General features: G+C 46.8%; 1 protein-coding gene and 1 long non-coding RNA gene across 2 annotated transcripts; one reads left to right on the top strand and one right to left on the bottom strand.

Moving 5' to 3' along the window:
• Positions 1 to 4,011: 4,011 nt before the first annotated feature.
• On the bottom strand, positions 4,012 to 6,438 carry LOC149350437 (glucose-fructose oxidoreductase domain-containing protein 1). The gene has a single exon (XM_089579458.1). It carries the CDS (start codon positions 6,235 to 6,237, stop codon positions 5,089 to 5,091), a length of 1,149 nt encoding a protein of 382 aa, XP_089435584.1. The 5' UTR covers positions 6,238 to 6,438; the 3' UTR covers positions 4,012 to 5,088.
• Positions 6,439 to 6,631: 193 nt separating this feature from the next.
• On the top strand, positions 6,632 to 12,489 carry LOC149350436 (uncharacterized). The gene is made up of 4 exons (XR_016290369.1): positions 6,632 to 6,752; positions 8,959 to 9,025; positions 10,839 to 10,894; positions 12,145 to 12,489. It is a non-coding gene; the product is annotated as an uncharacterized LOC149350436 (long non-coding RNA).
• The last annotated feature ends 206 nt before the right edge of the window (positions 12,490 to 12,695 follow it).

The raw sequence follows: 12,695 nt of genomic DNA, 5'->3' as shown, positions 1-12,695 counted from the left end.
AAAATGATGTATGATGTTTTATTATGTAAAATCCGCGAAACACGTCATGACAGCGCACAAAATCGCATTTGGCCTAATTACGCAAATCGGCTGCCATTTCTTTTTGTTGGCTCTTAACGCCTGCACATTTTGACAGCCGGGTCCCATTTAGGTCATCCGCTGCCATCAGTGGCCCAGTGCACACGCTCGCATGCGTGGCGGCTGCCCACTCGTCACGTCATGTGCGCGCACGCAGGCCGAAGCACGGCAAGGACGGGACGTTGCGTGCACACTGTAGTGCGTGCACCAGAAGCGGCTGCGCGGCGGCGTGAGGCCCGGTGAGATGAACGCTTTCTGCTGGAAATTATTAGGCCAGATTTTGAGCGGCATTTGCCGCTGACTCACGGGCGACCTTTCCATCGTTTAGACAGAGGAGTGAAAGCAGGCGTTCTCTATGGGCACGTGCAAAAGGCTCGCGCTACAACTACCACCACGCTTGCCGCACACGCACAAACAAACCAACTTGCGAAGGTCTATGCCACTACGGCATGACACGTCCTCTGACCTGAGGACGACTTATTTCGTGACAGTGGCGGAACAAGAAATGTTCCTCGACGTGGGTTCTTCAGCCTGGTACATCCTCGCGACGATGCCTCGACTGAACAGACGCTTGCTGGCTGCCGCTGCTGAAAACTGAACCTTCATATCACTGTGGGATGAACACAAGGCCATTTCAGTGTGAATTAGGAACTCATAGATGCTGGTGTAGTAAATAAATAACATCCAACATTCCCGGAATAAGGTGCTTGTCACTCGGAGTTCCTGCACACTATTTTGCTTGCACACTGTACGAGCCCGTAGAAGACAGGTGTTGAGAACTTTAGTGCCTCGATGCGCGCGCTCCCTACCACCATAAAAGCACGTCGTCAGCTGACGGACGACCCTTGTAAAGCAAAATCCTACGCCCTCACAACCCTTCGTCTCCGAAAGCGCATCGTTTACGGCCGTATAATTTGAGCAAAATAAATAGTGCGCCGCGTTTTATTTTAGTTTTTCACTTTTTCATCCACAACTGCCACACCGTAATTTCTCCAGGATGCATCATTTGTGCCCTTACGTCGCCAATAAAGCTCGCTGAGCTAGGCCTGTGTGACTACGAATATTCTTTCACCAGCAACCACGATTCTATCACGAGGTGGGCAAAGAGCAGCAATGCTTCTGACAACACCTCACCCGTTCATAGTTTAGATTAGTTCATGGGGTTTAACGTCCCAGAACGACTCAGGCTATGAGAGACGCCGTAGTGAAGGGCTCCAGAAATTTCGGCCACCTGGGGTTCTTTAACCTGCACTGACATCGCGCAGTAGACGGCCTTCTAGAATTTCGCCTCCATCGAAATTCGACCGGCGCGGCCGGGATCGAACCCGCGTCTTTCGTGTCAGCAGCCGAGCACCATAATCACTGAGCCACCGCGGGGGCCCACCCGTTGATCGCCCATACAAGTTCCTCTCCAGTGAATGAGAGATCTCTGATGTGCATTACACACTAACTTGCTGTATTCGAAGTTATCGTTGTGGTCCCGCCCGAAGTGCACGCTCTTTAGGCAGGAGATTAAAGTACCCGGCGGCGGACTCTAGTACAAACGGCGAGTCCGCTTGAAGGCATACAGACGGCGATCAGCGTCTTCGACTCTTTCCGTCGGGTAGTGCAAGCGGTGCTGCGAATCCACCGCCACCGCGCTGAGCCAGCTCATTCGGCCCATGCTATCTTATCGCGCGGTGATAACCGGGGGCGGAGGAGAGGGCAGGTAAGCATATCGCTGACAGCATTCGGTTGAAATGTCACCCGCCCATGGCAACCACAACGGTTTTAATTGATCGGGTCACACTCTAGGCCCAAAGCAGACGGGGCGGAAAAAGGAGGGATGGATAGAGGGAACAGTAGAATTGAAGGTGAAAAATGTGAGTCGTCAGGGCCAGAGAGTGGAGGTGACGTAGGGAACTGCGCTGTTTTGCATGACATTATCGCTCCAGCCATATTTATTGAAAATTTTAGGGTTTAACGTCCCGAAGCGAAATGTATGGGCTATGAGGGACGCCATAGTGGAAGGCCCCGGATTAATTTAGACCACCTGGAGTAACTGAACACGCGCTGACATCGCACAGCACATGGACGTTTTTGCATTTCACCTCCACCGAAATACGGCCGCCGAGGCTGGGATCGAACCCGCGACACTAGGGTCAGTAGCCAAATGCAAAATCTAATGACACAACAGTGGGTAATATTTATGAAGTGCTTGAAGGCAGGCGATGCAACGAGGCAGAAAATTTTTTTTTCTTTTTGCACCTTGTCCTGCTGCCAGTAATGAGTGTTTGTTTGCTTCAATGCCTCTCACACAACTGTAGATGTTGCAGGGCTGCTGCACATTTGTCTAAATATTGCTCATAATGAAGTGCTCTAGCTGTTGCGATGATTTTGATTACAATGAATTTTAATGACACAAGGACAGCTTTAGCCACAGTGCCACAGCAAGCACAAGGTGATTTTTGTCTACACAAGGTAGGGTCAAAGACCAATTTTCCAATCATTTCTGTCCCGCCGCGGTGGCTCAGTGGTAAGGCGCTCGTCTACCGAGCCGGAGTACCCGGGTTGGAACCCGACCGCGGCGGCCGCGTTTCGATGGAGGCGAAACGCAAGAGGCGCCCGTGTGCTGTACGATGTCAGTGCACGTTAAAGATTCCCAGGTGGTCGGAATTATTCCGGATACCTCCACTACGGCACCTCTCTTTTCCTTCTTTCACTCCTACCTTCCTCCCCTCACGGCGCGGTTCAGGTGACCGCCGATGTATGTGAGACAGATACTGCGCCATTTCCTTTCCGCAAAAACCAATTTACCAATCATTTCACCCCAAAGAAGCCAAACATCAGGCCAGGGTAAAGCTTGTGCCAGCTGGGGATCGAAACTCACACTCTGATGAGTTTTGTTACGAGGGTTTGTGGCACATATATGCGCTGTTACACATACTTGTAGAATTGGCCAAGGGAGTCATGTCACCCTACCAGTGTACAGACCAGAGTGACTGCATGCTATCTCTATATACACTGGCTCAATGGCATAGCCACAAGCCTACCCCATATGGGAAAAGAGCTTCGGCCTGGTTAGTGCTCTTGTTCTGTTCACTAGCCCCTGATCCTAGTTCTTGAACTCACAGTCCACAGCAACTTTCACCTTGTACACTTCACTCGGTTATGAAGATGAAAGGAGATCTGAGCACCCCTCCCAGCTAAACTTGTAAATTACACATTAAATCAAGAGAGACCTAGACAAATTTTGCTATGGCCTTCATCATGGAAGAAAAAGAATAACAGCATATTGGATATATCCTGCATGTACCTTTTCCATGTGTCTTTTTTTATGTTTAACACACATGAATACTGTGAATACTGGAAATTTCAGTGATGGCTATGCTTCCCGTCCTCATCAGATAAGCTGCACAGTGTCACCAGAGGTGATCCTGTCTTGCTGCTTCTGCTTCCCATTTACATATTTACTACTGCAACACAGTGTAACATGAACTTGCTAGTGCATAGAATTCCACAATAATTATGAAAGATGAATGAACACAGGCAAACCTAAAAAGGCCACTTCAGTGAATTAGGTTAAAATTTGCTCGGTCAGATGTAGGGATATTGAGAATGTTTGAAACTTCATAGAGAAATAAACAATACAAATTACAATTCTAACACTTAAAATGCCAAATTAAATGGAAACCTATGGTAAAGGCACGAAACTGCACAAGCAGCAGCACGCACAGAAGGCAAAAACCAGTTCAGTGAAAAATGACTACAGTGAGGCTGTCTATGTACTGAGGAACCAGTGTTCAGTCACCAAGAATTCACAATGTTATATAGACTTCCAAAAGGGGCAAACCAAATGCAACAAGCAGATGGTACTTACATCAGGAAGCAATTATACATATGCAAAGAAAATAAAAAAGAACAAATGTGTAAAAAAAGACATGGTCACTGTAATTAAACGATTACCTTGAACTTTATTGCATCCTAATAGGACATTTGTGCATTTACTGATAATTTGCCAAACATTTCATAGCATCTGTATAACAACCATCTTACATTGATCGCTGGTGAGATATTACATTAAGTACTAATTATTTGCGGAGGCAACACCGACAACAAGATCTGGAAAAGTGATGTGCTACACAGACAAGAGGGAACAAGAATGATATATGCATTCAAGTTTGCGTCAATGTTGCAGATACAAACATAAAAAAAGCACCTGCAGGTTTGCAAAACAACTGTATAATAAATGAGAACAAGCTGCGAAACAAAATAAATGCAGCAGTGAGCACGAATCACGTAATCCCTCAAAATATGCTCAAGATCATTGGCAAAGGGGCCTCTGTACCCTTCCTTTTAATAAGCACTGCAGGCCATTTGTAGAAAAGGACTAGACTTTCATTCAAAACTTGAACAGGTACTAACAATGACAGCAGAGATTAAAAGCAACCTGAGATCGTCAGCTACCTTGTAATCACAACAGGATGAACAATGCACACGTAGCTTCAGTGAGGGCATATATGTTAATGCTAGCACAACCCACAATTTTCTGTATATGCCCGTAAGTGCAGCTGCCATTAGTGTTCACTGCAAGCCTCAAGAAGACTATGCTGTGCCAATGACTACCTAGTTGCTTTCAATTTTCTGTTGTTCAGGCACCTTCAAATACTGCACTACTTAAGTTAATCGGCAAGAAAAGACCCACACATTTTGTGCACCGGGTTCCCTGCCACTTGGTAAGCACAGAAAGGCAGTGGCACCTGCAAGGGAAATACTGGCAAAATAAAAAAGAGGCTGCGTAAATGCCAGCAGGTAATTATGTTCAGCAGAAGCTGCACATTAGTGGCACTGACTATGTGAATGCTATGTACACGTAGCACCCGTGCAAATGTTGCATCACTTGTGAAGTAAAGCTGCAACAGGTAACCCCAACCTCCCCGTACACACTCCACATTTGTCCCTGTGCTCTGGAGGCGGAAAGTTGTGCAGTACTTGTGCGTTGTCCCCAGGGTCTTGCAATAAATAAAGCAGCTACATGGAGGCACTAGCCATGCGATAGAGGCAGCAGAAGGCACCCTTGTGGCGGGTCTCATCCTGCAGCAGTTGCACGCGTACCCATTGGCGTGCCTGAGATGACTGACGCACGGCCTCCATGACTGCCTGTATGTAGAGGCCATCTTCAAAGCTGGCTGCACTGTCAGCTGGCTCCTTGGCCCAGCCCTGGCCGTGGCCCCGCGAGGCAAAGGCATCCCGCAGCGCAGTGACCATCTTAACAAGTCCCTTAGCATGTGGCTTTGGCACTACGCTGTCTGGTGTCTGCTTCAGGTCATCTACGTCCAGGTAGAGCACTTCCTCCTTGGCGCCCTTGCGCTGACCATGCAGGTCTCCACTGCGCACCACCAGGTTGCCGCGAGTGCCGCACACCAGCAGCTCCTGGCTGAACTGACCAGCGCAGTGGCTATTGAGCGTGACCGTTGCGTATGCGCCGTTGCTCAGCTCCATCTGGAACGTGCAAAAGTCGTCGCTGCTCACCTGCCGGATACCGGACACTGTGTCCGTCGTTTTGGTTAATGTCCTAGTCAGGCCGTGCACCCGAACAGCGCGAAGGCCCGTCACGAAGGCTGCGATGTCGATTACGTGACTGCCGAAGGTGGATAGCACACCACCTCCCATGGACTCTTCGCAAGTCCAGTCGTAGCGATCATGAACAAGAGATCCACAATGCACTCGGGCCTCGATTATCTGCACAGTTCCCACGTAACCGTCTTGTATTTGCCGTTTCATGTGGACGTAAGCTGGCAGGAAGCGCAGGCTATGGCATAGCACCGATATAAGTGTTGGATAGTACTGCGCCGCTCGTACCATCTTAAGTACTTCCGATTGCGACAAACCAGCAGGGCGCTCGCAGAGGACGTGTTTTCCGATGCCTAGAGCCTTGACGGCAATCTGGGCGTGCAGATGAGGAGAGCACATGATGCAAACGAAGTCGACGCTTTTGCGGAGCAGGACCTCGTCTTCCTTATTGGTGTAAAATGGAATGCCCAATTCCAAAGCGGCTTCCTTCGCAGTGTCAGCAGTCCTACCCCAAATAGCTTCTACTTTAAAACCGCGAGAGCGCAAACACGGGACAAGTACTCGCACCGACTTACCAGTGCCGAAAACACCGACCCCAGGCAACATGTTCAGGTCGAAAGGTTCCGCTCTCGCGCCCTGCTAGAGTTTCCGTACCATGCCAGAGCCCAACGGGCAGTTCTCGTATGCGGCAACACAGCGGCGAAGCTTCATTTAGAGCACACACACGGACACACAAAACGCTACCGCAAAAGCCGCGCACTACGACGAGAATCCAGCTAGCACAACCGTACAACGAAACAACGCCTTCAGCCGCACTACCCTCTGGCGATCAGCTGGCAAATTTCAAGAGGAAACTCAAATTTCCTTTGCACTGTAATGAACAAAAGAAAGAATGAAAATAATATAAAAATGTTTTTCTCTGAAAAAAAAAAAAACTAAAGCAACTGCGCTAAATTTAGTTGTTAAATTACATGTTAAATACCCTGACTTACCTGAACGAGCCGCTTTTGGGTCGAGAGGCACGGCGATACCTACAGCCGTTCTTGATTTGAAATGTGGTTCTGCCAAGCTTTAATTCGGCTCTTCATGTGCTTATACGCGCGAGTGAAGTTGTAAAAAAGGTCAGCATGCTCTTCGTGCATTATGTCTGTGTTTGACGTTCAGTATTTGAAGGGCTAAAAAGCGTTACAAGTGCGAACGTTTCGGCGTGCGGTGTCTGTTCGCGTCAAGTTCAGGACGCTTCATTTCATTACGTACCGTCCAAGAGAGGAATAAGCTGGGCTAGTTGGTACATTATTTGAATAAAAACAGCGCAGTAGACGGGACCAAGAAGAGAGAACAGCGCCTGTGTCTGTGTGTTCTCTTTTCTTGGGCCCGTCTACTGAGCTGTTTTTATTCGAACTAGAGCACTGCACGGGCCTCAATCTGGGGCCCGAGCCCGGCCCGGGCCCGAGACCTGAAGCCCGAGCCCGGCCCAGGCCCGCGGTTTCAAGCCCGGGCCCGGCCCAGGCCCGCTAAATTATCGCTCTAGCGAGCCCGGCCCGGCCCGTGAATCCCGGAGTGAAGCCCAGCCCGGCCGGCCCGGCCCGTTTCACAATAACGCTTGAGGTACACTGCTCACTCTGAGCAAGTAGACTGCTACTAGACCGATAAGGAACTGGCCGACAAAGGTTCTGAAACCACAGTTTGGCTTGCAGAAAGTTGGTTCTTTTTAACCCAGAAGGAAGTGATTAAGAGTAGTGCTCGCCAGGCCCTCTTTTGGACAGTGATCTCGTGTAGGTGCGCAAAGATAAACTCGGATGTTCCGAAAGCGAAATAAAAAGGGCTGCATACGTGCGTAATAGACTACTTTAAAACATTAAAGCTGCCTAGCAAGCAGTGGGATGACATTTTTTTAGTGAACGCGATCTCACAGGTTGAAATCATAGCCGAACTGGTGGCCTTTAAGCAGAAACGAAAAGCTAAAAGACCTGAGTATTTCATGGTGTGTGTTTTGAAGACTATAAGCATCCTAAACTTTGGGACGACGAATGATCAATGGCCAATTAAGACCGGTTGAATTTTACTCTTACTGGTGGAGCAGGAGATAACGTGCGAACGACGTGATAACTCACAGGGTAAACCCTTGTCATGACAACCAGGCTGAAGAAGCGAGGAGAGATAGATGTGCTTATTCGATGAGACTTACAAACTCTCACGAGCTTTTGTGGCTATTTCATTTACGAGACGTTCCGGTCAGCTCATCAAAAAGAAAACCAAACGCGCTTTAGTTTGTGAATTTTCTCACATGAGAAAAATATAGCTATAGAATTAAAGCTATGTTTTTGGGGCTTAAGGGCCCAAGGGGAGTCAGGCTGTGAGAGATACTGAAGCAAAGGGCTCCGGATCATTTCGACCACCTGGGTTTCCTCAACGAGCAATGATACTACAAAGTAGTACATGGCTGTCATGCTTGCCGCCTAAACAGAAATGCGGCCGCTGAGGATAGGAGCAAACCCTGGTTCCCCGGCTCAGTAATCAAGCGCCTTGACCACTAAGCCACCATGGCGTGGAAATAAGGAAATAAATAAGTCAATGAATAAAATTTAGTTTTTTTCTCAGCGCGTACTATAACCCATAGCTCATCCGTGTCGCTGCTCCAATGTCGCAGTTGTGTACTTCACTCTGCAATAGTGAATGAATAGTCGGACACCAGCAGTTTCTGTACGGACCCAAGCCACACTCGCGTCCGCAGCTTTAAGCCCGAGCCCGGCCCAGGCCCGGCAAAACAGATCATGTCCCGGCCCGGGCTTTCGGGCCGGCCCGACCCCGTGCAGTGCACTAATTCGAACTACGTACCGTGCTTCATTCACTCGTTAAAAGGTTATCCTGTTGTTACTATTCTCGTACGGCTGCTACTATGATCTCTAATATACATGCTAATATACATTAGAGCAAATATTTCCTTGAGTTTTCGCGCCACCAGCTTGAGTTGAATTTTGGGCCAATTACGTACGAGCGCACTGTTGCGCACGAAATTTGTAGCAAAGTGGCTTCGACGGCGAAGAGCTTTCGGCACTCATTCTAAATCGGCCGCGGTGGTTCAGTGGTTAGAGCGCTCCGCTACTGAGCCGGACGACCCGGGTTCAGTTCCAGTCGCGGCGGCTGCATTTCGACGTAGGCGAAGCGCGAAAGGCGCCTGTGTGCTGTGCAATGTTAGCGCACGTTCAAGATCCCTCGGTGGCCGAACTTAATCCGGAGCCCTTCACAACGCGGCGTTCCTCACAGCCCATGGGTCGCTTCGGGGCGTTCCACGACACAATTTATATTTTTTTGTACTTTTTCTAGTCTTTGACAAGCTTTCACGTGCACGTCTGCATCAGAGCTGCAAGGGTTTCTTGGCTCCCCGTAGCACGTGAGCTGCCGTTGCCTGCAAAGTACACCGCGTTTTAGTTGCTGTGCCAAAATTTTCACATGCAGCACGCTAAGCTCTTCCTCTGGAAAGTCTGTGTACTTACTGTACATGTTCCTGTCAGAACTGCTTTTGTTCAATAATTGCTATGGTTATGGAATAATTACGTCAAAAGCTTGCATGCAAAACAACTGTCTCAAGCAGCTGTAATGCAGAAATACAACTGCATGACAGATGTGGGTCATTTCCTGCACTACTTTCCTTCTGCCTGTACGAATTGTGCCCAAGCAAACATATGCACTGAGACTAGGTGGCTGAAATCCTGAAGAGCGTCGAGAGCTTGGATATGTACAAGTGACATAGCAGCTATGCCAGCAGTGAAAGGGGCATCCACTTACTGAGGCTTCGGTGCATGCGAGAGAATCCCATTCACGCACAAAATTAACCGAGCATAATTACGCACTGCAATGCATCTCATGGCCTGCATAGTGGTGTGGGACATTACATTCCATTTATATATCTGTTACAGCTCTGAATGTTAATAATCCCTGTTCTTGATTTCCCAATGCTGGTTGGTACATTATGTAGATAAAAACAAAAGTTACTAAAATAAATGCTTTGTTTTAGGGCATCTCTTGAAACTTTCACCAGCTTCGGAATGTAAAATCAATGTTGCTTCCCATCAAGGCAGAGGAGACCCTGTAGCCATTTTGCTGTTGTGTACTTTGTGCTGGGAGCCTAGTGGAAGGAGAACCACCAGCCCGTTTATGGACAGATGTCCTCAGTGCAACCGTTGGCACCTCAGCTGTTAATGCATATGTGGAGAAATGTGGAATGCATTGCATGCGAAGTGTTTGAAGTCAGCGAGTTAAGTAATAACACTAACAGCTAGCAAATGATGAGCTTGCCTTGCATTTTTCCTTATGAAAACCTCAAGTGAAAGCAAAGTATCAAAGCCTGCTGCACAGTTTGGCTACAGGCACAACAGAAACAGAAAGACTGCAACCAAATGCACTGTTGACATAGGCAGCTTTATTGCTGAACTGTGATAGGAGCAAGCTTCTCGGGTGTTCATGGAAAACTCTTCTTGTTGTGTTGGTAATAACACCTGATGTAACCTTTGTCATGCAAAAACTTCTGCAGCACATCTTCTACAGCATGTAAAAATGGGTTTAATGCAGAAGGTCAGAGCTGGAAATAGTAAATTATAATAAATAGTATGGTACAGTGTTGGTCAAATGTTTAGGGGAATCCCCCAAGGTGGAGTAGATTTGTAATAAGGGAGTAATTACTCATTGGCATCCACCCAAGTGCAGCCATACAGCTACAAAGGAAAGCTGCACAGCTTTCTTAGAAACTTCATAGTTAAAGAAAAATTCGTGTTGGTCCGGGGTTCGAACCCGGGACCACCGCTTCACCGGAGCAGTCATGGGTCGACGGCAATGAGTAATTACTCCCTTATTAATATGGTACAGTGTACAAAAATCTTTCTCCGGCTTTTCAGCACACACAGAAGCTTGATCCAAGTATTTCAATATTTTTTACAAGTTCCTTTGCCTAAGTCTTGCAGAATGTTCAACCAAAGGAATTCCCATCCAGTTTTGGTTGTGGTGTTAACACTGTGGCTTAGCTTATATGTTTAAATAGACTTTGGCTAACCATTCCTAAAACTTTGGTGATAGCAAAAAAAGCCTGGAATTCTGTCAACACAATGCTTTCCTTGACCTTTTAAAACTAGCAATTTTATAGTATAATTATTATAGTCTTGATCCTACGGACACAATGGCCACTTGACCAGCCTCTGCCTTCCTTGCAGCATCTTGCACTTCTTGAAATCGCCAACAGCCCTCTTACTGATGATTCTGGATGACAGTATGTTCTTGGACTTTGTTACCTCCATTTTTAAAAGCTGCTGGCTTGCCTTGTGAAGGAGGGCATGACATGAACCTTAAAAGCACTTCATGAAGAAGAAAACCAGCCCCTTTCTGCTAGCACTTGGTTTCCCTCTTGAAGCACATTCAGGAGATCTTTGAAATGAGAAAAACGTTGAAATCATTCAGTGCAGTATACCTATATGCAAGCATGCAAATCATCAAATGTAAGCTATAGCTGTAGACATTTGTTTACTTCACATGTATGTTCAACCCAGTTGAAAGTGGTGACTCGGCAGAATTTAGTCAGGCGTACCCATTCCGGCTGGAAAATCATTTTTGCAGCTGGAAGGAAATCCATTGAAGCTACTCCAGCTGGAGCTAACTGGAAGTGTAAATCTTCTGGCTGGAAGCAAATGTTCCAGCTGGACACGATTTCTGGCTCAATAATCCAGCTGGAAATGTTTGCTTTTTTTTCACCTGGGTAGCAGTTCGCAAATATGATGCTTAGCTGCATAGCAACAATTCAATTTTATAACATAACATTTGTCTCAATGTTAACTCTCCTGTGTGCTATAGAATGAAAGGTTAAAAGCAGCTAGCCGATGTTGGTTGCAATTTTTTTTTAAGTTACATGTTATCTTGAAGTGAAATTTTTTATCATTGACTCAGTATGAAAAGAATGATGGTAAATAAATATTTCTTGTCACTCTCTAATGCGATCACCTTGTCTATCACCCTCTCTCTCCATACACGAGACACGAAAAACATAACTGCACCATACGGATCCACACAAACCGACAACTTTAACGTAACACCTTGCTTGTAATTTCTGCACTGTGTGCTCATGTCGATTGGTCTGCTAGTGAAAATGTGATTCAGTTCGGGCATGAAGTTAGCAGACAAGTTCACGTATAGCAATTTTTAAAGCCAACAAGTGCTCGTAAACATACCTTGGCACTGCCACCTGCAACGTCAGGCAACGAAACCTCAATGTGGCCGGTGTTGCCGTTTTAGCTATGGATTTATCGTGTAAGTTATGTGGCATCTTTTTAGTGATTCTATGTTTACCTGGAGCTGAGGTAGTGCAGAGTTTTCGTAACGCGGCGTGAACTTCTCTGTAGTTTCCTCATCTATAAGGCTGTTTATTCCTCCTTTATAGTCTGTTAGGGGTAATTCAGGGTAGGTCTTTAAGTATCTGTCCTTTAGCTCCTTCATGACTGTTTCATTAGAGAGTGGGTTTCCTTGCAGGATTCTAGCCAAATATATGAACACATGCTGGGAAGAAGGAACACTACCTCCCTCATGGAAACATGCGAAGGTAGCCTTTATTCCCAAACCCGGGAAAGAATTAAAACTGGAAAACCACCTCAGACTTGTATCTCTAACATTGTGCTTGGGGAAACTGATGGAACACGTGATTCTCCACAGGATACAATATTGCATGGATAAATACAGTCTCTTTCCCGACACCATGATAGGTTTCAGAGCACATTTATCAACCCGGGCCACCATGTTACTCCTCTCAGAGGAAATTATGTACCCGAAAAACACTAAGACAAGAGCCATACTAGCTCTGGACCTCACTAAAGCATTCGATAATATGAAACATGAGGCTGTACTAAATGCTTTATTGGGCCTGGAAGTCTGAGAAAAAACCTATAAATACATCAAGGCCTTTCAGACAGGACAGCAGAGAACCATATAGGATCCCTCAAATCGGAAACCTTCCAATTAGGAAACAAGGGAACCTCACAAGGGTCGGTTTTATTCCCTCTTCTTTTTAACATAACGCTTATACC

The sequence above is a fragment of the Amblyomma mixtum genome, chromosome 3 (genome assembly GCF_055824585.1).
Source record: "Amblyomma mixtum isolate Tamu chromosome 3, ASM5582458v1, whole genome shotgun sequence".
NCBI lineage: Eukaryota > Metazoa > Arthropoda > Arachnida > Ixodida > Ixodidae > Amblyomma > Amblyomma mixtum.
The sequence above is the reverse complement of the archived record's forward strand: the minus strand, read 5'-3'. Positions and strand labels throughout refer to the sequence as shown.